The sequence below is a fragment of the Chelmon rostratus genome, chromosome 24 (assembly GCF_017976325.1).
Source record: "Chelmon rostratus isolate fCheRos1 chromosome 24, fCheRos1.pri, whole genome shotgun sequence".
Lineage (NCBI taxonomy): Eukaryota > Metazoa > Chordata > Actinopteri > Chaetodontiformes > Chaetodontidae > Chelmon > Chelmon rostratus.
In genome coordinates, this window is record NC_055681.1 from 9434807 (window position 1) to 9462019 (window position 27213).

Genomic DNA, 27213 nt, shown 5'->3' on the forward strand with positions numbered 1-27213 from the left:
TTGTGTGTGTTTGCTCCGTGTGTGTAAACAATAAGCACGGAGGAGGCGGCGAATATATATCATCCATCACGCTGTGACGCCGCCTCTCACCTCAACCTCCCGTGATTCAATATCCTCATGACACTTGGCCGACGCCACGCAAAGGAGATTCGTCTACTGCATTCGTGTGTGTGTGTGTGTGTGAACATTTGAGAAAGTGAGCGAAAGAAAAGATGAGGAATCGAGGGGCTGGCAGATGCAGAGAAGAAGAAAAGAGCGAACGCCAGGAAAACAATCTGATTGCGCTGCTTGATGGATGCTCCTTGAGCGCTTTCTCTCTTCTTTATCTGCTTTCCTCTTCCTCTCCTTATCTTCCCCCCTCCCTCGCGAGCCTCCGTCTCTTTCTCCAAACTCGCTGACAGCATCAATCAAAGCAGAAGTCTCCGAGCGTAATGTGATGGGCGCACACACGCGCACACGCGCCAGTGAGCGCGCGCGGCGACGAGCGACCCTCACAAACGAGTCATTCGACGACGACTTCCTTTAATGTGCGGGAGGGTGATGATGATTTGCTTTTCGGGAGTTTATTTTTTTTATGGCTGACACAGGCGGGGAGTGATGCTGATGAAGGCCGCCCTGCTGCTTCCACTCATCACTCAATCAAACACCAAGTATCAACAAGATGAATTATGCATCGCTTCATTTGGAGCGAGCTGAAGTGCAGGAAAATGGAGCTTTTGGGGCACCGCGTTTCAGTATTGTTGAGGACTTTCCACTGATCACATGCTTTGCAACCCATAAGCTAGTCAAAAACATTCCTAGTTAAAAGTCCAACCAATAAAAAACACATTTTAAAACAAAACTGATTCTTTAAATTGAAAATGAAACTGCAATTCATTTAATAAACCCAGATCCATGCAGGGGGCCAACATGCAGGAGCCGCCAGCTGATGGGTGCTGACGAGGGTCAAACTGAAGTGAGATAAAAGTGTGTCAGAATGTTAAAAGGCTGATTCCTTTCCGACAAGCTGGAGTTTGAATCCGAAGCACGACTAACAGTAAAAATGTGGCGTGGAGAGATAAAGGTAACAGAGAAAATCCTTTGTTTTTCTCTAATTTGAGTGGACTGAGCCTTTAATATTGCAACATTTCTCCCTGTTGTTACTTCACAGCTTTGCTTAATGTACGACTGGAGACGCTGGTTTTGGACATCTCATTACAGATTACATTGAAGCCATCAGTCAGCCGCTCCTTGCAGAAGGGACTAAAAGCATTAACATTGTAAAACGATTGGGGGAGAAAAAAAAGCTTGTTTTTGTTTTATTAAAGCACACAGCGGTTTGAAATTCAGTCCTTCAAATCCAGCACCAACATGCTCTTTTGGAGGACCCTGCGCCCCAGCATGGAGAGCACCACCTTGACTGGTTCGCACTGTGTTTACTTTACATACAGCTTTCTCTCAGTCCCTCCTGACTGTGATTAGTATTCTAGGAAACAAATCGCCTTATTTTTCCTGCTGCGTCTGTGGGGGGATATTGATATGGACCTGGGGAGCCTGCATGTCAACTACTGCTGAATAATGTGACCCCTTTGTCTCATTTCCATAACACGCACAAACATGCGCGCACTCACAAACACACACTGATACCCGTGGCAAATACAAATGGCTGAACCCTTCATATTGTCATGTTATGATCGTCTGTAAATCACGACGCAGCGTGTGTGTCCAACGTGACCAGACTGGCAGGGAAGACTGTGTGTGTATGTGCGTGTTTGTGTGTGTGTGCGCAGAGCCAAAACGATTATCATGACATACATGAAAGCCGTATACAATACCAGGCGTGAAGCAGAGAGGGAGATAAACGCTGTGTGTCTGCACGGATACCCTGCCCGGGGCGCATAGTTATAAAATGTTGCAATATATGTGGCCTACAGCAGACAAATGCACACTTATTTATTCAGTTTCAAGGCAAGCATACACCCGCCCACACACATCCTGTAATATTATTAAACATCATTATTTGGCTTTATTTGATGAACTGATGCTCTTATTCAGAGGTTGTTTTACGATTAAGTTCTTTTTGTGCGCCGTACTTTACATCAAATCACTTCCTGCTTTGAGAGTAGATTTAAATTACATTTCCAAGAATGCATGTTTACAACCCTTAAAACTGCTGTCAATGCAGCAGGTGACAAGCAGGGCTGCGACGATGTGTTCCTCTCCCGAATCAATACTGTCACGACTTCTGGTTGTCGATCCTTAACTATTGCGATTCTACAAGTATTCCACTTTATTGCCATTTGTATTTAATTTTTTGACACTAGATTGGATCATGGGACAAAGTTGAATCATACACTTCTGGAGCTCGTTTCTCACGATCACATGTTAGGCAGCCTTTGTGAGTTACATTTCAGCAGCATCATTGCTATACTGCATATAAAAGAGGTAAATAAATTACTTTTTTAATGTAAACTGCTAAATTCGGCTTTTCCTGCTCATCAAGACAGCGCCAATAAAATACTGATGTTGGACAAAAATAGGGTCCATAATCACGTAATATGTGACCAGAATTTGGTTTGTCTGGGGCCTTGAAGTCTTCCAGGACATGTGGACCAGCACCAACTGGACACCCTGCTCACAAATTGTCACTTTAGCTGATTGAGAATTAAATGTAGGTCAAGCTAATACGAACGTATAAATAAACATTGCGGTTTATCGATTATGCCATTTGTTTATTTTGTGATGTGTAGGTATGGAGGTCTTTTAAAAGGCATTTACATTGAAATAATATACAAGTTGTACGTCTCTCGTTGTCGCTGAGGTGTTTCATGTTTCGCTATGACTTGACTGTTCTCTATGACTCACAGCTTACATACTGTGCTATTTATATGAAAAGGAGTTTTTATCCCTGTGGTAAATCAAGATGCTCTGATGATTAAAATGACTCTTTCCAGGCAGCAGAGTGGTGTGAGGTCAAACAGGAAACCTCACCTCTGCTGAAGTGACCTTGCACAGGACACACACTCCCTACCAGCTTCCAGGCTGGCCAAGCCTGACCTTTGAACTCTCTGTCACCAAAGGCTAAGAGAAAACAACATTTCTTTACTCTAATCAATGGACTTGCACATTGTTTATGATCACTATTACTGAGATTGCATCCACACAGGCTCTTATAGCCAACAGCCAATCAGATGCAGAGCTTGCATGCATCACGGTTATCATTATTGAATTTTTAACAGCCAGGATATGAAATGATCCCAGCTGCTGTAAACAGTACATGGTGCTGCAACTCACAGATGGAACAGTTGGGTGTTTTTTAATAATTGATGTTCTTGCGAAGAATTAATTAGCCAAATGCAGCACATCCTGTACAGGACACGCAGGGGAGAAAATAGCATGTTCAGCATGGACACACACACATACACATATATGCAATCAGGGATGTTCACGCACTGTATAATGCCATTACTTATATATACACACCACAAAAACACAAACGGTTTAGAGGAGATGTGGACACAAGCTCAGACACACACACACACACACACACTTTTCACAGTGAGAGGATAAACAGTGCCACCTTGCTTTTGTCAAATGCTACTGCATGCTGGTACCACTAAACCCTCTGGCCTTTACATAAGCATAAGCAACACACACACACACACACGCAGAACCTCACAAACAAACATACACACTTCCCTTTTTCATTCGCTGGTACTAATCAACCCATTTTTCTTCCCCTCTCTCATCACTGTCTAGCACTGCTGTGTGTGTGTGTGTGTGTGTGTGCCTGTGTGGTACCAGTCTATTGAGATGCTCTGCTTCTGTGGTGTTGTCATTTATCTTATGACTGCCCCCCTTCTCCGTTTTCTCCCTTTCGCGTTATTCTTCATTCTTTCTTTGAACGAGAGATGCATAATTCAGAAGGAGCGAGCAGCACCCTGACAGAGGTATGGTAACCCAATCATCTCACACACACACACACACCCTTATATATACAGTACACACACAGGGAGCTTCTGACTCACACAGACTTTCTTCACTAAAGTACAGGTTTACAAGACCATTTTAGACATCTGCTTTTTCAAGCACTAAAATGTGAATCACAGGGAATAAACCTCCCACTCTCAGTGTCTTGACTTGACTGCACAAAATGAAGACTTTCGCTACCTGACGATCTGACTTGTGTGCATGTTCCTGAAGGCACCATGGCTGCAAGGACTCAAACTGCAGTTAACACGCAACTGATTGAACTGTGCACAGAAACGAACACTTTTCCATACTGCACGGCTCCTCGCTGTGCATTTGTACATCTGGTGTTGTTTTTCCATTCCCTGAATTTCAGGCGGCTGAGGTGTGAAGAGACTGGAAAGGCGAGCGTTCGCCGACAGCAACAGGCGTTTCCTCTCTGTGTTTGAATTAGATGCTACTCAACAAAGAGCAGAGCTGATGTGTAGAGAATGGGTTACTTCATGGCTGTAAAGCGTGATGAATATTGACAGCGCACAGGTACACAGGGGTGGAGAGTCGCACCCTCAAATTTGGCTTGATATCCATGGCATCATGTGAGAAATGACAATCAATTTGGCACCGAGGCGTAGAAAGTTATTTGCTGTTTCAAATCGACTGGAAGTTAATTGTAAGTGATTCTCTCCTGTATGAGTGAGTTGAGAGAAAAGGGATGTTGAGGTTTTGGCTTTTGGCTGGAAAAATATTAAGACGGTGTTAGATATTTACATCATTGCACAGCGTAATATCAATGTGTCATGTTCAGCTCATGTTCAGTTCATAACAGCACAAACTTTTACTGCATTTCTCAGAATGCACCTGGAGAGCTTACAGTGAGCTGTCAGCTCTAGCTTAGGTGCTCATTTATTCCAATGAAAGTTGCAAGGCCAGAACATACAGTCAGGGTTTCCACTGTAATTATTTTCTATTCAAATACTTATGTAAAATAAATTGATTACATATTAGTAATCAAAATAGGTGGTAAAACCGACCAGGAAATACTCAAGGCTGTTTGTCAATGGTCTAAAACAAAAAAAAGAGAGAGGTGACAGACTATAATAAGCTACTTTAACATCTTCAGACCAGAACAGTAACTCAGTATGGTAAGGTTTTATACACTGTCAAGTTCCTCTATGGTCAAACACATTCTTAATAAATCAGCCAGCCAGATGACACAGCTCAGGAGGGTCAGTCTGAGGCACAAACCAGAGAGGGGTGAGGGATTCTACGATTACTGAAATATTGAGGACTAGTCTAATAAGCAAACATGAACTTAATTCTGTTTTTGTTCTTTTTCATGTTTAACTGTCAGCACAGGAAGCACAAAGAAAGTGGCTTTGAGCCAGGCTGGCCCAAAAGCCATCGCTGGCTCATGAACATGCCTGATGGGATGCTGTGTATACTCTGCAGGAAATGCAACCCCTTACATCATTTTCATTTTGTAAGAAGCACAGACTGGATAATGTCCGCCATCAGAGGTCTGAGACACACCAAGATTCTCTAAAGAAAGAAGACAAATTCAGAGGGGGGAAAAACATGAGAAATAGTTATTGTATTCTGGACGTAATGTATTCAGCATTACTGCGTTCATCCCTCTTTCGTCTGACCAAGCACACACTGAGCATTTAAAGGCCTGTCGTATGCTTTCAGCTAAACTATGAGTGTGCAAAGCAAAAGTGGCCACATCACACCAGCTGTGTCATTCACTCAAATGTGCACGAGGCTGGGCTGCCCCTTCTTTGATTTTGAGTTATACTCAATTCGTCAGCGTTTAAAAAAAGTGGAGAACAACAATTTACTGCTTTTATGTGCTAGTTTTCCTGACAATTGTTTTCTTTTTTTTTTTTTTGACTGGAGGACCAACTAATGGCAGAAGGCTCAAAGACCCCAGCTTGGAGACTTATGGTAGATCTGACAACTGCTGAAAATGTTGGGGCCTTGCTGTCAGGTTTGCTTAATTTTCTATTGGTGTAATAATTTATATATTTGATTTTGCGGTCCCTATTTGCAAATTCAAGTTACAGAACAGCCAGCCTCAAAGCAATGGAGAAGCTCTTCAAGGTCCCTCTGCTCAAACTGCAGGTACTTGTTTCCAACAAATCATCACTCACTGTTCAAAGTTTGCAGATATATTAACTTTAATAGGATTCTTGTATATTAATGTTTTAAGGGAGGCAAGCAGATGAGGTGGGAGAGCAGCAAGGAAGCAACAGATGTGCTGCAATAAATCTCGCCGGCTGTCGTTCCTGATCTATCTGAGAAGGCCGCACAAGAGCCGATGGCTGAGGGGCTGAGCAGATTTTTTAAACACCAATTCTTCCCACCAATGCCGTGCCTAATATAGACTGCGCATGAAAAACTGCACACTCCTTTCAGGACTTTTGTGGCCCTTAAAGGAGCACGGCATTGCACTCTGGTCTATTGATTGTTCAACACTGGCAAAAAGCTGAGACACTTGCTCTTTGATAGTCAGACACTGACATCTAAACCTGATACCATCGACAGTTAAGATAATTGCTCTCGAACTCCATTAAAGCTGCTTGGAAATATCTGGCTGCGACATAACATAGTTAACAGCCGCAACAGCGCGGCTGGTATTGTTTTCACCTTGTGAGTCTATGAGTGTGTGTGTGTGTGTGTCATCATGGAGAAATGTAGACCTGGAGACACCGATTGTTGCAGGAACTATCACAGACCTACTATTATAGACCGGTCAATTGAATTTTATAGAAAGGATAGGAAAGTGTACGCCTGTATGAGAGTGTACAAGCAGGGGGCAATAATGACGGGAGCAAAGGACAAATCCAGTATAAAGGGCAACAAAGTTCATCCAGGGACGGGGTGGATCACACACACGACTCTCACAAAGGAAAAAAAGTTTGATTTTCTGTGTACAGCCAATACTCAATGTTGATCACTCTAAGGAAGTCGTGATTTTAAGCCCGATTTGGCTTAAAATCCTTTCCTAAACTAAGTAGTTTTGGTATCTAAACTTAAGCAAACTGAGAGCGTCACCTGAAATGTTTCAGCAAGCTTTATTTTGAAAGTGTAAGCGAACGTTGCATATTTATTATAGCTAACTTGACCGTGGTGGGTAAAGAGTGCTGTTTCGTGCCGAGGCGACGCAAAACCGTCACACAGCGGTGGGTGTATTACATGCTTTTAGCGTGACACCTGGTTGCACGAAAACACCACCGACATAGATATACAGTACTTACATGCATCAAATACTAATCCATATTCAAGGGCACAAATTGTATCTTCAACCGACACAAACACACACATGCACACGTTTTCCAGGGCACCGCAGGGGCCATCAGAGGAATGTTTGGCCTGTGTTATTTAAACAAGTAGAAAATTGGTTGTATTACCGATGAGAGCAGGGCTAATCCTGCTTCTATTCCAGCCTGAATCTATACAGCACACTACCAGATGTGGGGGATCACCTCTCAAGAACACACACACCTGGCTCTGGGCCTGCACACACACACACTGACTCACTCACTCACTCAAATGGCTGCACACACAGGCAGTGTGTAAGATTACAGAAGCAAACACGCAGACACAAAGACGGTGGAAGAGACACACACCGACTCCCACTTGTGAAGTGAAGGGCACAGACAGATGCACAATCTAACTTGTCAAGCCGCGGTGAGGGACTCTCTCAAAATAATGAATCATACACAGAGACATCACTACTTGAACCTCTAAATGTTTCTTTCTTTCTGTTTGAAGAGATGCCAGCGGTTCCAGGTAGCAGCTAGTGCTTCCACATTGAACATAACGTCTCTTTGATGCTTCTGACACACTGATCTAAACACGAACGCTCCAAAGTAAAAAATTCCTCAGTCTGTCGGTGCTGCAGTCATGCATCTGCATTCATGCAAATTTAGCAAATGATGACCCAGATCTAACACTTCTTCCACAAAGTAAAAATAGCAACTGGAGGAACCATGTTGGGAACAGAAATGGCTGCCCAGCTGTCATTTCTGAGGCTGGACTTCATGGTGGTGGTGGATTGGGTGCAACACTTTGCAAGGTGTTTCTGCTATTCTGTCCAACCCTATTTCAATACATAATGTATCACTGAAACATGCAACATTAACTTATTCCACACGGAAAGAAAAACACATTTCTGACACTCTTCTCTCCACATGCAAAACCAAGTTCTGCATAAAAGGACACTACACAAAACATTAGAGAGAATCATCCAGGACAAGAGGGAACTGTCCAACTGTTTATGCTTTTATGTGACTTTTTATTAGCTTTTCACACCATTTTCACAGAATGGCACACGCATATGTTTATACAACTGACTGAAGTATAGATGCAGAGTAAAAGATAACAATAAAAACAAAATCTGAATTGCTATACTGACTTTGAGGTAGACATATCTTTAGGCCAAGTGAAAAAGTTTTATTATGTAGAATATAATGAACACAATAATAACTTTAAAATTTTTTTTTGCACATCCTCATTATATCAGATCCAGATCAGGATCAAGGGCAATACAATATAAACTCCATATATCACATGTGGGGTTGCAGTCTGGAAATGTGGATCCTGGTTCCTGTGAATTCGCATCAAAAGCTATTATGTTTGCCCAAGGAAAAAAAAAAAAGAGACACTGTGAGAACCCAAGCTTTTTACCATACAAATTGTTCCCTGCGTTTTCGTACGCTGAAGATTATCATATATAGCAGTTTCTTCCAATTACTTTTCATGGAAAAATGGCAGCTTACAATCCAGCGGTGGGGCAAAATATCATATATGTGACTGCCACTTATTCTATAGAATATTTCCAGCCAGTTAAAAGCATTCTGACCATTCAACAGGTGAAGATGGGCGACAAAACTCGACAATTCAGAGCATCACACAATCTTGTGCAAATTGCATTTGTGCTTTTTCCACCTCCATTTGCGTTCTGTATTTCAAATCTTACTTTATTTATAGAGCGAAATCCCATCTTAAACATTAAATCCTAGTCCACCTACAACCTGCACATGGCCGACATAAACAGAGAAAAAACTTAGGCAAAGGTTTTGGAGGAAAAAAAATTGTTAATCTGCATTATTAACATCTGATTATTCGGGCACACTGCCAGAAAGGTAAATTATCATTTTCTCCCTCCCTCTCCCTCTCTCTGTGCCACACACTCACATCTGTCGCATCAGCCACAGTGATGAAGCATGTGTGTGCCAAGTGAGAGCGTCCGCACACGTGCACACATCCACAAAGTGAGCCACCAGCTGAGGTACTGCAGTGCCGGCTTTGCACGGTGACAAGTCGCATTATTATTTATGCACGCTCATAAAGGGTGAGGGTAAACTCGCCATAAATCACACATGCCCGAGAGGCTGAGGGAGAGGAAGAGGAGGGGGGGGGGGGGGGGGGGATCGAAGGAGCGAGGGATGTGGGTGACAGGGGAGCTCCAGGCCTCATATTTCTCAGGCCGGCAACACAAATATCAAATCGGCTCGTTCATCATTCCCGCAGTGCAAACACATCAGTGGTGGTTACACTGGTCCTGTTCCGCATCTGTGGGCAAGTCACACTCACACACACACACACTCGCACATTCCCTCACAAATGTGCTCAACATCGTGTACTCCCTCGGCACCCACAAAGTCATAACCTCTGTCTCATGAATGTGTATAAACAGCCGCAAACGCACACTCGAACACACGTCCCCACACACACACACCGACACAGGACGAAATCACACACATGTTCCAGCTCCAGTCCTCAAAAGTCAGAGCCGGAGCTTAATAATCAGCTTTCTTTTCCCTGTGGCCGTCACAAGGCCAGCTGCTCCCCTCCGACCTCCCCTCCTCCTCCATCCTCCATCCTCCCTCCCTCCCTACTCCCTCCCGGGGTCTGACAGAGAAATAGAAGGAGTGATTAACTCAGAGCTGCGAGGCCTGCGCCCTCTCACCTGTGGCTCTCTCCTCCACAGGCCCGCCCTCCCTCCTCCTCCTCTTCGCTCCATCTGCCCTCCCTTGACATTAGACTTTCATACCATACGTCACCTCTTTCTTTCTGCCTGTGGCCTTCCTCTTTGTGTGGACAGAGCTTTGAAGTAATGTTACGGATGGTTTAAAGGGGAAATGTGTACTTTTCATTATTATTATTTATCAAATTATTAATAATTTATTGGTGTTCCACTGTGGTCGTGATGTAAATTCTTCTCTGTGGTTTCCATTTCTGGGTCAATGACCTCAAAATGCTATTCCTCCGTGAATTGTTGATATTTTTCAGCTCAGAATTCTTCTTTAGGGGTAAACATCTTGCTTTCCACCACACTTGAGCTTATATATATGTGAACTATACATTACTAACATTCAGCACTCGCTGTTGCCATGGAGAAACCCCATCACTCATAGCCTGAAGGTGTTTTAGAGGAGAAAAAAATAAAGCCTCACCTGCAGATTTTTCTTCCACCCATCAACATACGTGTTTCCACCAGCACGGCTTATTAGATAGTTATTGACTCAACATCAAGGCCCGGAGGGGGAAAGTAGGATTTGTGCTTCATTACATGTTTGCAAGCGTCACAAGTACAAACCACCACCTGACAGCATCATCCATCCGTATATATCAAGGTGAGGGGGCTGAAGCTCCGACTGTATGGTTTCCTTAGCGGTAGCATCAATTTGAACATAAAGATATAACTGTACGATGTGTGTACAGTTGAACTACTAAACTGTGACCGTATGATCTTATAGAGCAATTTAATGAAGGACACTCAGTTCATTAACTCAGAGTATATCAGCTTCTATTTAACAATCAATTCAAACTAAACACTTGAAGCAATTAGCTGATTAATCCATTACAAAACTAATGAACATTTTTTTCTTTGATTTTCATCAGGTTTATAATATTGTAATAGCTTTTACTAGACAAGCAAATCCTAACTTTAAAGTGGAGGAAACTAAAAATTCCACAAAATAAGCATCAGTGACACCAAAAAAATTTAACTTTGAGCTAATCTTTTCACATTAAAGTAGTCATGGGATACATAGCTAATTTAGAAGTATTTATTACAGCCGATTTAAGATAAAAAGAAAAAAAACATGGGGGTTAGATTGTAAGCTGGGGAGAGACAGGAGGGCAGAGAGAGGGGATGACATGTAAAGGGCACAGGCTGGCAATCAACCAAAGCCGCATCCAAACTGTATTTATGTGAGAAAAACAATCACTCCTCCTTTCCATACATCCTTCCCATGTCAGTGTAGGCTGGCTAATAATTCGAGTGGCCTATTCAGACACATTACCGTCCACAGCACTCCATTCATTAGGCCAATCACTTAGGTGATGAGGATGAGAGGCAGGAAAAATGAATAATAACAATAATCACGCGTGTGTGTGCGTGCGAGGGTGTTTGCATGCGTGCAAAACAATGGGCACAGATGTGGCTTCAGCTGTGCAATTGCACCAGAAATCATTAAATACTTAACCTAAATGAGTTGGATCCAGTATTACAAACATTTATCCTGGACTCGCTGCGGATGTACACACTGCTGCGCACACACATGCGCGTGCGCACACGCTTGAGAGTGTGACTTTCTGCTGATTTGAGCTATTAGCAGTTGGAGTGAGTGGAGACCCGGTGAGCAGAGGAAAAACACACTGTGCATTCACACACCCTAAGACAACACACAGACACACACACACACACACGCACACACACACAAACATATATATACTGTATATATGGCAGTCCGGGGCAATGCTATGTAGGAAAGCAGATGGCATGAGGCTGGTTAGGTCAGAGAGTAGATTTTCTGTAAACATGTTGATCTACAACAGATCATTAGCTGGATGTGATTGGCCTCCTCTGCAGGCGGCTGTGCCAAAATCGCTGATGACCGTTAAAGCTTATCCTGACAATGTACACTTCACAAGCTGCAGCTTCACAGTAAAGTCAACGTGACAGAAGCGGAATTTGAATGTGACCGTTTTTCTAGCTGAAACTCATATTTCATGTCATTTTTTGGCATTTAGCGACAGCTCTGGATTACACACATAATTTGAAACATGGGCCACGACACGGATGGCATCTTCATGCCTCATCTTCTTCTACCACACTGATTATGTGCACGTGTCATTAAGAGAGCGAGTCCACGGAGCGCAGTGCCCCTATGGCCTCGACGCAGCTACACCCCCTGGTTCCCCCCTGCCAGACCCCAGCAGGCGCAGGCAGGTCATGTTACAGCCTGACCGTCTCACTCCATTAGGAGCTAATGGGTGGTGTGATGGTGACACTGAGGGCAACACAGAGTCTGTGTGATTAACAGAAGGAGAGGCACCAAAGGACAAGATCTGAGGGTGTGATGACCTGGCGAAGCCTCTATAAGTCACACACACTTACGCAAAGGAAAACAGAAACAGGCCTTATCCTGACTGAATCCCAGTCCGTTGCTTCAGTGAACTGACAAATCACTTTGGAGAGGCGCCATCATTCAAAGTCAAAAGGTAGAGCAATGGATCCTCTGAAGGAATTAAAATTCCAAAGTGCAACTTTATGAGAAAAGTCAACGTGCATGCAGTTAAATGAAAAGCAGACAGGCACAGCAAGAATTGTTTCTCCTTAAGCCTTCCTCCCATTCTCTCATCCTAATTACAATCAAACGGGGTTGGTGAATGTGTGTGTGAGAGAGAGAGAGTGTGTGTAGGGGGTATTGTTAATTGAATATAATCAGATGAAGAGCTGTCATGATGCTCAGATGGGGGTGGGGGGTGGGGGGGGTGTTGAATCAAGGTCAAGGCTGATGAGATGTGATCAAATCAGCTCAAGTGACCAAATCCCACCAGGCAAAACATTCAAGCGCTCCAGTCTGATCTGATCTGATCTGCAGGCAACAGCCTGACACAGAGATAATCTAACTTTATTCAATATACTGTTCAGTATGTTTCCTGCAGATGTGACTCCATCAATGTATCGCTGAAGTTCAAGAGGATGCATAATAAACACAAGGTGTGGACGAAACAATGGAAACACAAGTCATTGTTTATGACATAACGTAACAAACTTCCTGGTGTACTTATTGACAACTTTTTGGTCAATATGACCATCATCAAGTCAAAAGTCATCAGGTACATGGGACTAGAAACCACAACATTTAAAATACCCATTTACCATTCTGTAATTTGGTTTGCTCTTTTAGAAAAAAAGGAAGGAATAAAATCAATCAAGCAAATATCAGAAGGAACATAATGACTGGCTACAGGTGACCTACGGGCAGCTAGTTTTGCACACCGGCCATGTTCAGAAACCATGCAAGATTTCTAATTAATTTCCAACTGTGTCAGACAGACATGGTGTTAAAGGTCCTTGTTTTTTACAGGTAAGGATGTATGGATGAGAATCAGAACGTGAGGAGAGTATAGATTATGACTAGACTGGTACACGCGTGACATTTGAAAATTTCCCAATGGCTTCAGAGCCGACATGCATCCAGCCAGAAGGAAACTACCTGTTTCCACTGTGCAAATTAAACATGGTGGAGCAGCATTGAGAAACTGCGCAGCACAGAACTGGAACAAACTTCAAGTGGATATTAGACTTTCACCAACTTTGACCACTTTTAAATCCAGGTAAAAAACTCCTGCACTGCCTTTGACTTGAACCTTAAACACTCATCACAAACTATCTTGTGTCTCTGTTCTTAGCTTTTTAATGTCCTTCTTTCTTTTTTTCTGATGTTTTAATGCATTATGTAAAACACTTTGAATGGCCTGAGTGTATGAAATGCGCCATACAAATAAACTGCCTTGCCTTGCTATTTTCTAATCAGCGCACTTGAACCTCATGCTCCCGCTCATCACTGGCCATTCAGAAGGTGTGCAGAAGGAGTTATTTGACTATTCAGATGAAAATCAAACGCGGCTCGCCATGGCGGCGGATGAGGGAAATGGGGGTGAGGGAGCGAGATGTCACGGAACGTCAAGGGCTAATCAGCACGTCTGCGCCTCGCAATCACGACCTATTCACTAAACTTTTTCTCCAGCGGGTTAGCACGTTTTAAGTATTGCCTTATTTTCGCCTGTCAGAGGGGCTGACATCTGACATGTGATAAATGACTCACAGAGGAGCGGCTGATACAAAATCTGCAGCAGCATTATTAAATTTCACTGTGAGTTTTTAAGTTCTTAGTTATGTTTAGGTGTCAAAGATGCCCAGTGTGCATCTTTGATTGTTTATATCCATGTTTACAGATGTATTTGCATGTTTTTCTTTTTACAAAAGAAGCTGAATTTCCAAAAAGTGACACAGAATGTCAGATTAAATCAGGATGTTTCTGGTGAAGGAATAAGTGAAAAAAATCGTGTATTTGACCAGATGGTCGATGCCAGCTTTCGGTGTTTGACAGTTTTGATACCCGGTGATACGGACACATTTTGGTCAGTACCATATAGTCTAACACTAAGCCTTTTTTTTCCTCCTTGCAGTTCGCTGGCACGGTGCTATACGCGTTTCTTTGGCATGCTAGCAGGAATGTGTCTCACGCTTCCCACAAGCTTGTGAGTTTACGGTGCCAGACGTCCTCCTGCTCGTGTGAGTAACGGCAAGAGACACGAACAAAACAGGCACCCACTCATCAAAACACTGCTGCATAGCACGACAAGTGTTTAAAAACTCCACAGGGTGGGAAAGATGCAGAGGACATGTTTGAGGGCATTTAAACACAATACACAGTTTGTCTGCTTGTACAGTTGTGCAGCTATAAAATTGTCATGAAATAAAACTCCTTTTTTGATGGCTTTTATCGTCTCTTTTTTTCCTGCAATAGTCTTTCATTACATTAATATTCAACAATCACCTCTCCATGTAACAATTTCTATCACTCCACAGCTGATTCAGATTGCCTATTCACAAGAAAATTATGCATAGATGTAATCCAGCGCAATTTTATCTCTTTGAAAACGTCTTAAAAAAGTCTGTTGTTATGTGAATGCAAAAACTCTCTCTCTGTCATAACTCTCCAATATTGATGGCCTCCAAAATATCATAGGTCAGGCTGCACTAAAAGATGCTCTGCACCACCAGTCATTTTAAAATTTTCCAGGTTACTTGTTATTCTTAAATTATATCATCACATGTTGTATCAGAAGTATAAAACTATACAGCTCTTCTGATTAGAGGAAATCATAAGTATTACCTATTATTTAACATCATGTGTAACAAATACAGAACATTCATGCACATCTGTTCAGTTTGCAAAATGAAGCGTGTAAAGGCTCCCCTACATGGCGTCCAATTAAATAAAGGCATTTTTCAAAGTTGTCATTTCTCTTTACAGGATATGAAAGATGCTCATGAGCAAAGACCTACTTTAAATATCATGACACATTTCCATGTGACCGACTCATTTTTCTAGCGCCGCGTCCTCCACTGTGACATGCACGCAGAAGAGATGGATGATGGGAGGCTGCGTCGTAATCAAGCCTTGACATTTCAGAGGGAGATCAGCTGGGATATGCACCCTTACCATTTACATTCCAGCAACCGGAGACTGCACTGGAGGTTCATGGGCGCCTTGTAGGCGCAGTGATTAAAAAGGGCTAATTAAAGAGAGATGGAGGAAATCATTCCAGTTTTTTTTCCATTAAATTTCCCATGAAATTTGATTTCTCATTTGGCTACATGGTATGGAAGGCTGAGTTTTTTAGGCATTTTTTTTTTTTTCTACCCTCGAAAACAAGGTTCGTATGGAGTTCTGCGTATGTGTGTCTGCGCACAAGGAATGAGTGACAGTCCACTTATGAGGAGACGTTATGCTCCCTGAGTTTAATTCCCCATTCTGGAGGAGATCCGTGTGACAAGAGAGGACACTCGCACATGTTGAACATGCAAATTTCAGCTGCATGTGGGTGAAGGAGAGATGTGAATGCCTTCTAATGGAGCGGCATCGAGTTTCATTGATGTCGCACCTAGCAGCATCCTGCACCTAATCTCTCTGCCAAACAACGAAATCTCTCCACAGGAACACAGGATGAACCACATATCCTCTGCCACACATCCTGTTCACTAGAAAATAGAAAATTTACACCTCACCACTGGATCCAAACTATTTTGGAATCAGGGTGTGGGAGGGCTCACCACCTGAAACCTAGTGTATAGCTAGTATGTTAATGGCGTGCTGGCAGTGAACAGCCTACCTGACAGCGCCTGTGTACTGTGGAGACGTATGCGAGTAATGGCTGTGGCTAATGCAGGACCCCAGAGGACTGTGAATGGGAGAGAATGACAGTTCTGGTCGCGGTAAATGGGCGAATGTGTGGAAGTAAAGCACTACATCTGTTAATAACTGCTTTTGAAAGGGAAGGAGAGGGGAGAGAGGGAGGAGTGAGGGCGAGATGGGGAAATAAAGAAAGGAAAGGAAGGTAAAGGTGAGACAATAGATGGAAAAGCCTGTTAATAGATGTCAAATCAAGAAATCCTGCTTATCTAACATTGTCAATGACAGAAGATAACTTTCTCTCATCACATGATATTATCATGCTATTTTCAGAACCTACCAGCAGATATGTGTGTGAGTGAGTGAATACATAAGCGAAAAAACACAGAGATGGACTGATAGAGTATGAAGCAGGTTAACTAGTCCCTAAACTACAGTGATTTCTAAACAGCATGCCAAAAAAGGAGGAGATGGAAAAGCTGTTATGTCTGCCCACATCTCTCCACTATTAAAGTAGCGGGGTATCTGAGAGGTCACTGACTCCAACCGCCATGCCTCCAACTGTCATCCGAGAGCTGCAGAGGATGCACGCACACACATAGCACACCCACAGTGAAGGGTCAAAGAAGAGGAGAGCTTCATAGGGTATAATTGACTGAACCATGACCTGCAATGCTCTCTTTATACTGTGGTCTTTTGTGTCTGTGAGTGTGCGCCGTGTTGATGTGGTCACACCTAAACCAACGCCCCACGGCCTTCCTCACATTCATCAGATTGATATTAATATTCATGAGGAGGCTGGTGGCCGGCGTCTCGAGATGGGGTGCTAATGAACGGAGCGTGCATGCGCGTTGGTGTGTGCGTGTGTGCGCACATGTCACAGATGCAGGGGGCAGAACTGTAATCAAATCACAGCCGCCCCCTCATCTCCGCCCTCATCAACCACCAGTGGCGCTCCTTCCGTACGCGCTAATGCTAACATGCTACGCTACACGCCTGCCTGTGGCTCGGTGCAGGCGGCGGAGACAGCAGATGTGGGACTGTGTGTGCAAATGTGTGTGCGGGTTGAATAACGGTCGGGGGGCTTGCCCACATAAAGAGGTCTAAGCTCGCGGCTAAGCTAACCATAGGCGTACAAATAGCTAACCATTATCTCTCATTAGCATCCACGGCTAACACAGGAACCATGCTGTGCGGTGGAGGGCCCTCACAATGGGACCACTCCTGTATGATTGATGGTGAAACAGTGCCGGCCACAATAACAGCACAAAAAAGAAAAGCACTAAAGATAGAATCTGTCGGCTTTGCCGAGGTAATAAAAACGTAGACAAACAAAAGGAAGTCAGACTAATCAAGAATGCCAGGCACAGCTCATTAATCTTTGAGAGCCGACACTGTTTGGAAACCCGGAGATAAGTCGGATGACTGGCGCGTTATGAAGATCACGTGCGCTCGTCCTATTCCGCCTGCTATCTTTTCATCAGCGGCAGAAACAAAAGGATAAAATGAGAAGTGAGATGAAAGCGGGGAGGGCGTTTGGAGAATTGGGTGAAAGCTGAGAGAGTAAAGAAACAAAAGGTAAATAGGACAGTTCCTGCAATGGTGCAGGTTCTCGCGAAGCGTTTGCTCAGCAGAGCCCGTAATCACAAAAAGCACCGCGGCTCGGAGAAGACAGCCAACGTCAGGGTAACCTGTTAGTGGAGGGATCTGATCAAATGCCGGAGCGCGATTTGATCTGAGACACTTCATCATCACTCTGAGGAATGCTGAGAGAAAGCAGGTTTAGGTTGGAAAATGAGTCATTAAAATCTGTGACTCCCGCTCTTATGCACAAATAAGACGCAGATCTTATGATTATAACCCCACCATCCCGGAAAATGAAGCCTCTGTTCTCTGTGATTGTAAAAACTTTTATTTTTTTTCCTCTCCGTAGAAGATTCCCACTGAGTTTACACATCTATTATTTAGTTGTGCCCCCTTTTTCCTCAAAGAGTGTTTTGCCAAACTTGCAGTCCTACATGCACATAACACACTCCATTGTTCATGCAGCTTAAAACACCAATTGTTGCCACGTGGTACAGGGTCGGCTGAATATTCCATTTCCATTTCATTTGGCCTTCTTGCTGACTAAGTGTTGAGAATTCATCATTCGTCGGGGCCCAGGGCTTATGAATATGGATTTCGGGCAGTTTATTAGCACATCTTAGGAATGCATTATGGGAAATTAGCAAGAGGAATGAATTTTGCTCTTTATAGAAATTGGGCCACTGTCTGTATGTGTATGTGTATGTGTGTGTGTGTGTGTGTGTGTGTGTGTGTGTGTGTGTGTGTGTGTGTGTTCTGTAGAGTTACATCACTGCTGTTTGAGAGAACTTCCCTCTTCACATGGCTGATTAGTTTTAAACCGAGCACCAAGTCTTAAAAATACAAACACATCCAATCAGTGTTCATTTTCTTTGGTCAGACCCAGAGCAGAAAAACACATTTTGTCATTTAGTATTTAGTTGGTTCAGAGTCCTAACAACCAGCGACAAGCTGGTTGGGTTTGGATTTACAAACACCTTGTTTATTGGACATCCTGTCATCCCGCCAGGCTGGATACTTTACAAAAGGAGTCAAAATAAACCTGCTACCAGACTCTAAGCACGGCTAAGAATGATGGCTTCTCTGCTGTAATTTACTGTGCTTCCTACCAGGGGTGAACAATGAAGAGAAAGCTTATTTTGTTATGCTAAGCTGTCCAACCACGAGAAACTACTGTCAATCACATGTCAACATGTCTACGTGCTGCAGGGTGGATGAGAAGGAGAGGACAGAACCGTGTGAGCATAGATGGATCAAATGTAAGTAACCGTTCGCTGTAGTTTCACGTGCTGTCCGTAGACACACCCTCACCTTGTCTCTGTCTTCCACTAGATCACTCAGCAGGTCGTCCATGTCCAGGATCCCTCCTTCAATGTACTCCAAGTGGTGGGTCTTCACTGCACTTTCCCCATGCTGGACAATAAACAGAAAAGGGTGAATAACATTATTTTTTACATTATTCAGTCAGAATTTCTGTACAATAAAACTGAGAAAAGTTACAACAACCAATGATATCGGAGTTGGACTTTAACCAGCCAATCAGCTTCCATTCTAATTCAGATGTCCAGAATATTAAACTGGTCATACTGCAATTAATTAGAACAAACATCAGAAGTGAGCCAATCAAAGTGTCACAAAAAAACACAAATTAATCAAAATCCTTGTTAATTACCCATGAAAAGACATTTTTTTACCAGAGGTTCAACAAACATGAAATGCCAGGAAGTCCTGAGGAGGCTAATTAGTAGTCATTACAATGCAGTGGCGACACACAAAGCCAACGACTATACATACACTACCACATATGCCAAACTATGGGAAGCACATAAACAGTTGAGAGACACAATGGCTATATTTGTCAAACAATGCTGACAATAACTGTCATGGGGTGAACGGCCATAAAAAAAGAAAACACTTCCCAGTTGCGTGTGCACAGCACAGTAACAAGGTCTGCCCTGACAATGGCCATGTACCAAAGTTTGTTCTCCAATGTGACGACACTGCAGGGAAGTTTGGCAGCTTTGGGCCCCTTTATGAACAAAAGTGAGAACTCCATCCTACATTCATCCTCTTCTTGAATTTACTCTCTTGTGATGGCTCCCTATGAGGAAGGCAAGGGAGGATTCTTGAGGAATTATATAATTTGTAAGTATTAGAAAATGTTTACTGAAGTGCTTGTTCCTTTAACATCTCTGTCTGCAGTGGACATCCTGTGGGCAATGTTGCAAATTCTACATGATTGCATGCTGTGATGTGATTCAGCAGGCATTTGCTGAAAGAAATGGGTAATTTATACATAAACTGTTTCTCAGCTGATTATCCTGAAGATTTAATGGGTCACAGATCAATATCTCTATACAAAATTATACATGCTAAAAGGGAGTTTAGTTAGAAGCAACACACTCCAACCACATTACAACATGTGTTTGATTTTAGTCATTGTTTCAGACTAAAGTATGTTAAAAAATAATGACTCCACTATGAATGTTTTACAGCAACAAATGTGACACAATACTGACAGTCAGTCAATAATAAACACATGTCGATCCAGACAGAGCAACAGATTTTCCTGTATGTTTGGCAGGTACAGTAGGAAGAGATGACCTACATAACACTGCATATGTACAACACTGGGTTTACAGAGTTAGTACAGAAGAATGTGAGAAAGAAGTGGGGGAGGGCGGGAACTTTTCCAGTTTTGCTGGTCTGCGGGGAACGGTGGTGGGCACATTCCAGGCCGGGTTCATTGTCACCATGAAGACAGAGGTCAGAGTGAACACACCCGACACCAAGCCTCCAGTGCATCCACTGACAAAGAGGCCGGGGACTTTCGACTGAGCTGCAATCTGAAATCTGTGTGCTATTTCCACATCAAAATCAACAGAGACATCCATAAAACATCTACCCCTTCTTGTGACCTAGTATACGCACTTTCTATTGCGCCAATGCAAAAGAGACAGGAGACAATTTAAGATGAGGCTGATGGTAAATTGTGGAAATTATGAGAACAGAATGTAGCTCCAACCTCTTGGATGAGTTAAATTTAGCCTTGTTACACAATATTTTTTCACATTTTCTATTAAAAGTCATTTCTAGACTGAAATAAGAAATCTTTGACCAGGCTTATCGTTTCTAACAATGTGTGCAGCAGAAAATGGCCCATTAGGCACTGCCCATACCAATAAGCAATCTGTCAAGAGCAACACAAGACTACATTACCAGCTAAATTAACAGCTATAGGCTGTAAGCCTCGGAGGCTGGAATGAGTTTGGCTGAGACCCAGCAAGTGGCTTCTGCTGTATCACTGAGCCCTGCTGTGAATGGGCTCGTTCTTGCTCCGCTGCATCCGAATGTGAATTACAGGGCACAAAAAAAAAGAGGGTGTCTGCCTTTCACAATGGGCCAAGTCCATTCTCTTAAAACAAATGGTTGGGAGAGCCTGGGATTTCAATCACAGGAATAAAGCCAGAACCTCCCTTTCTTCAGAAGTGCCCACAATACAAGCGCCAGAGCTGAGAGAGATGGAGCGAGCAAAGTAATCTGCAACAACAACCAGCGTACAAAAATACACTGCAGGTTTTACACAAAGCAACGGCATTGTGTGAGTTGCAAAAAAGGAGGAAATCCAGTGATCCAGAGCACAGAGATGTTGGTCAATGTTAAAAATATGAAGTCGCACCAACATAACAACATGACTGAGGCCACACAAAGAAAAACTACTGTATGGATCTTCATTATAAGCATTAAAGTTCACAACAGACCTTGAAAATAGTAACTCAAGTTCCACTTACTGGCCTTTTCCAGAGCGTTCAACTGCATCTCATCGTCTTCATCAACAGGTGGATTGTGAGATGTGGTTGAAAGCTCAGGAAAAAACAAGTAAGAGACACGTATTGTACGTGAAAAAGACAAAAAACACAAAAAGGACATTTGGAGAAATACAGACTGTATAAATAGTGGATGGAGCCTCTGCATGGTTTAAGTGCCTGTCTCTCTAATGGCCTGCAGGGGGGTGTTGCAAAAACAAATCCGATTAATGGTATTCTTACGACAAAATGACCCTTCTTCTCACATGCTTTATTACCTCAGTGTATATTTTTATATTCTGACTTTAGGGTTTCAATCGCTTGTTTCAGTTGTCTTCACTATAACATGACGTTCAATTTGTGAATTATTATCCCATTTTTAAGTAAAACCGACTAAAAACCGGGCTTGCTTTTGGAAGTGGCTACATTGTGATTGGGTTCTCCGTCAGATTCAATCAGGACAAAGGCATAGCAACGCATATCCTCCCCAGCTCCACCCTCTTGTCTAAATACAGTCAATTCTTTTAAATACATAACTTAATTTAATAAGTTAAGCGGACAGTTGGATATTCAGTTAACTCATAATTCAGAACCTATTTCTTCCTGCTATTAAGGTGGACAAATGTGAATCTCAGGTAAAGTGAAAGCAATGGAGGATCATCTCAAAGGGTGAGCGCTACAATGTGCAGGGTGAAGGTTGTGCATTTTTCCTTATCCAGATTGAATATCCAAATATAGACTGGCTACAAGACTTAAACTCATGATTATATGTTCTGAAAAGGTCCTGATATCGATTCAACATGGTGGTTTTTCACAGTGCTGAAAACAAAAATGCAGAAAATAAATCATAAATGGTGTGTTTCTTGGCAGTTTTATTCTATGTACTGTAGGGCAGCACATGTGGGATGAAGATGTTGAAATCAGCGGGGTATACACCGGGAGCCGAGACTTCAGGGCAAAGCATTTTCACCTTGCCAGAAAAACTGGTCCAACCTGAACCACTGCTGGCATTCTTCTGCCTCTCCTCACTGACACTGTTTATGTGTGAGTGTGTGTGTGTGTGTGTGTGTGTGTGACAGCAACAGTAAAGGAAAGGCAGTAATTGGCTCTTTCTGCAATGACATCATATCAGCAACAATAAGACACACACCTTAATGAAATAAAAGGCATTAGTAGTGATTTTTTTGGGGAGGATTAATGCACATCGGTGGTTCCAAGTACAACAAAGGCTGAGTGCTAATTAGCATCACCGCTGCAGGCAGTGTGTAAGCACACCTGGCATGCTTGTGCTTCTGTTTCCTGAGCCAGAACTCACAAGACCCGAGGAAAGACACTTTCCTCTCTTTCTACTGAGCGCTGAAAAGAGGTGAATGTATGACACTTCAGAGGGAGAGTAATCTATAGAGAGGAAAGAGGGGAATAAAAAAACTCTTCTGAAGTCCCTCATTGTCAATCCCCGGTAATTCCCCTTTGTATCCCGAACGCTTCCCATGAAAGAAAAAACAAAAGGAGGCGAGAGTCAGTCAGTCAACAGTGGAGGAGAATTACCGTGACAGTTAGAAGAGTAAATTCCCTGCAAATTACACCATTAAGTCCCCCACCATTTAAAGCGATATCTCTCCTTCTCCCTCCCCCCCCTCTCTGGTGAGCAAACATGACACCACTCGAGAACGGTGAAGTGTCGGGGGCGATTAGTGAAGCTAAATTCAGCGGGGCTGCAGCGGTGGTGGTGGTGGCGGTGTTGGGGTTGCTATTTCACACTTTGATCCTCACAAGAATGTGTAATTACACAGCTGCAGGAGGATAGTGTGGATTTAACCGTGACCAAAAAAAAAAAAGCCTTTAATGAAAATGTCGATGAGGAGCTGTCTTAGAGTCGGATCCGACAGTGCGAGTGAGGGGGCAGCGAAAGGAAAACTGTAGAGAGCGTTCTCTCTGAAGGGAGACGACACCCAGAGATGGAGACAACCTGACCTTCACCTACATTCTGTTAGGCCAAAATTACTCCTGAACACAACAGAAACATATACAGTGACAGGGATGCAACGATCCAATATGGTCCCCGACTGAAGGGGATTTTAAATAAATTTACAATTCACATTTCCAGCAGTTTGATGAATGCCAACAATTTCCTTGAACACATCTGACAGCTTGTCTTCCATACCATACGAAACAGAAACAGCAGGTTTGAACAGTTACATCTCACTTGAAAAATGCCTTTCGCATAGCTGAGCTGTGATGCACATACCAACCCACGGTGCACAACTGCCCTCATTCCTACATGCATGAGAAATGAGCAAAGCGCTCCCAGTTTGTTCAGGTGTCAGCGCAGTGTTGGTATCGGGGCTGTAATCTGAACTGGCCCTGCACAGACAGACCATGAGACGGTGAAGAAAGATGCTACCTGGCTGTTTCCCCTGAGAAGGCACAACACTCACAGTCTACATGCCGGTCCACCACATTGTGGTGTGGACAAAGCAAGCAACTTCAGATGCCAGCTTGGTTGGTGTGATGAGCAGGTTCACTATTTCTCTGCATTATTTAACTCAACATTGTGAGTTGCAGCCTTTGAAGGGACACTCGTTTTTTTTAGAAATAGACAATTTTCTACAAATCAAGCCTAGTTTTTCTTTTGAGTAATTATATGGATGACAGATTGTTGTAAGTTAAGGATGCATTTAAAATTCAACAAATATATCGACTTTAACATACAAATCTTAACACCTTAGGTGTAAAATTTTATACAACTTCCACTTTCATAATCACAAGCCACAATAACAGTCGTCAAATAAGGCGCGGAAGCTGCATGGGAAAATCTTTTCTCACCATGATAGCACACGCATTCACATTTTACAAACCACACTGTATAATGAGCAGAGATTCTCTATATGCAGCTAGTTAGAGGCTTTGTTGGTGAACAGAAACTGTTTTCTCAGCAGCAGAGATGAAAGCAGACGAACATGTACAGGGTCACAGCTGAGATCACATTAAAATAAACTGCTAATTAAGAAGGTCTACATGCCATGACTGCAATGCACAGTGAGACAGTGCAGAATCCGGCTCACTCTGCACATGGCTATAAACCAGCACACACACAAACACACACACACCCTCGGTGATTAAACCCAGGTTTTTGACACTGTCCCTGCTGTCAGTGGTGAGGCCAGAGAGTGGAGAAATGCACGGTTAATGTGGCACTGGGCACTAAGTGGATTCTGCTGGCAGGAGCAACCGGCACATCCGGTCAGATCTAGTCGGTCCTCTCTGGCAGCTACGGAGCCGGACTGTCCCCATGATGATCTGCCTCTATTAGGAGAAGGCAACAGACTGCTGAGTCAGCGTCTAGCAACGGCTCCTAATTAACATGCCCTGTGAAAAGCAATCAAGGGCCCGGTGCATTATAATCAAGCACTCGCATTTAGCCTACTTCAGCTTGTGCACCACAGTGTGTCTCACTGAAAATCAACAGGAACCGCCGGGCAAAGTGGGCATGGCTGTGGCTGTCAGTGAGGCAGAGACGTGACAGCTCAGGGGACACTGAGCAAGATGAGCTCCTCTGTGTGTGTAGGTGTTCGTGTGCTCCCTCACTGAGTTGAAACAATCCATCGAGCCATCCAGGCGCCCAATCGGTCCTTCCATCCCTGCTTCTGCGGCCTCTCCCATCTCTGCAGGCCAGCCTCTCGCCTTGCCGAGGGGGAGGGTGTGTGGGCGGGCTGAGGGGGGACCAGCCAACCGATAAGACCGGGGCCTGTCACCAATCCTAATCCCCAATCACTCACAGGACAAAGCCTCCTGTCCGCAGCGCACATCCCCGACTGCAGCCACATTGAGGACATCAAACAGTAAACTTCCACCTGCCCGGTGAGATACCAGGGCTTAAACAGGGAGCTATTGTACAGGTAGACAGCCGAGAGTGCAGCCAGCGCTCACTCACATCCACAGAGATGAAACGCACATCAGCACACTATCACGCCAGGACAGCATGCACATACGACGCCGCTGATTAATAAAAGGTCAGTTCGGCAGAATGATTTATGTTCAAGTGATTGCGACATCAGGGAGCAGAAAGCTGGGGGTTCATGTCTTTATGTGGTGCATTCAAAACAGCACAAGTTAGGGGAAAACAGCACTCCTTAAGTTTCATTCCACCATTATTAATTCTCAGCTTTGTTTGGCTGAATGCAACAAGTGCAAACTTGTTGCATCCAGATGTGCAGAGGGCAACCAAGGACGCAGAGTTTTTTTTTTTTTTTCTCCAGTTGAGGCATGTGACAGCTCTAAGTCATAAACCAAAAGGTCCTGCGGTTGCATTGCATTCTGCTACATGGAGGCAAGTTGGTCATTTTCTGTGATGGATTGTTACTGTGTGATTGTCATCAAAAAGTGCAAAATGATAGATCGAAGCCCCTGCTCTTATATTAAGCACCACCACAATAAAATAAAAGTATAAATGCAACACACATTACCACTTTTTGTCAATTTCTAAATATTAAGGTGGATTATTCCTTCAGTAACAGGTTTGAGACAAAAGACAACATATTTCTTACATATTTTGCCACCATAGCACCACTTGTTAAACTATTAGCAACAGCAAAAACCTTAAAGAGGAGTCAAACTCTCTCAATGAACGAATACATTCTTTATGAATGAGCCTTGTGTCTTCTTATAAATGTTTTGACAAACTCTACCTAGCTACAAAATAAATAATGACCTCAGCGCAAATAATATGACTTCTCCTGTCTGATTCAAGCTAGCAGCTAACGTTAGCTCCAGTATTATGAACGTCATTACCAGACGCCTGTCACGTGACCCACACCTCTGCCAAGGTATGGGAACTAGCTGTTACAAAATGCGGAGAATGACATGTGTGGAATGAAACGAGTTGTTTTGCGGGTGGAGACGGTTACGAAAGTCCCCACGAAGCGTAGTAAGTGACGGTTATGAGAGTGTTTACCTGCTCCAAAATCCTGCGGTATCTGCGCGTGGCTTGGTCCATTAAATCCCGGACGGTCCACCCAGCTTTACAGGGAACCACAACCACGGTGTCCCCGAAAGTCACCGTAACTTTCATAGCAGCTGTAAAGTCCAATGTTTTTGAAAAAAAAGTTCAGAAATTCACGTTTCCGACGCGTCTCTCGCCCGGAGCTGCTCCCTGTTTGACGCGCAAAGTAGCACCTGTCTGCCGAAACTGGAGCAACAGGTGTCTCAGGTCAGGATGAAATCACGGCGAAGGAACTTGTCCGCCTCAATGGGGGTGGAAAACCTCAGAAGACATCTTATTTCCGAACGAGCCGTCATATAAGTCGGAAAAAAGCGGGACTACAGCCGCAGAGTGTGACTTTCTGTCACGTTGAGCTGTCCGCTGATACTCCCAAACAAAACAAACCGAGAGAGGAACCCGGAAGAAATCACAGGAACTCCGGCACTCCAGGAAATTACTCTCGCGCTGACTCTCGAACATCACTTAGAATTATAATAACTTTGAATTATTATGTGCATATTTAAAAAGTTTTATATATTTGATGCAGTTTTGGTACAAATATCATTCATTAAATTAAGCTACCGCTCGTTCCTTTTTTTCTGTTCCTGCTTTTGCCACTATTCCCTCAGTCAGCAGCTGTGGTGCTGACATTTTTTTCATATTTTATAGAAAT

General features: G+C 43.4%; 1 protein-coding gene across 1 annotated transcript in view; it reads right to left on the reverse strand.

Annotated features, from left to right (window-relative positions):
• Positions 1–26943, reverse strand: part of pard3ba (par-3 family cell polarity regulator beta a) — a 140033-nt gene extending 113090 nt beyond the window's left edge. Inside the window, exons 1-2 of the mRNA XM_041966272.1 lie at positions 26514–26943; positions 19065–19166 (exon numbers count right to left, since the gene is read on the reverse strand). Coding sequence (XP_041822206.1) covers positions 19065–19166; positions 26514–26630 — 219 coding nt within the window. The 5' untranslated portion in view covers positions 26631–26943. The remainder of the gene's footprint in view (positions 1–19064; positions 19167–26513) is intronic.
• Between the last annotated feature and the right edge of the window lie 270 nt (positions 26944–27213).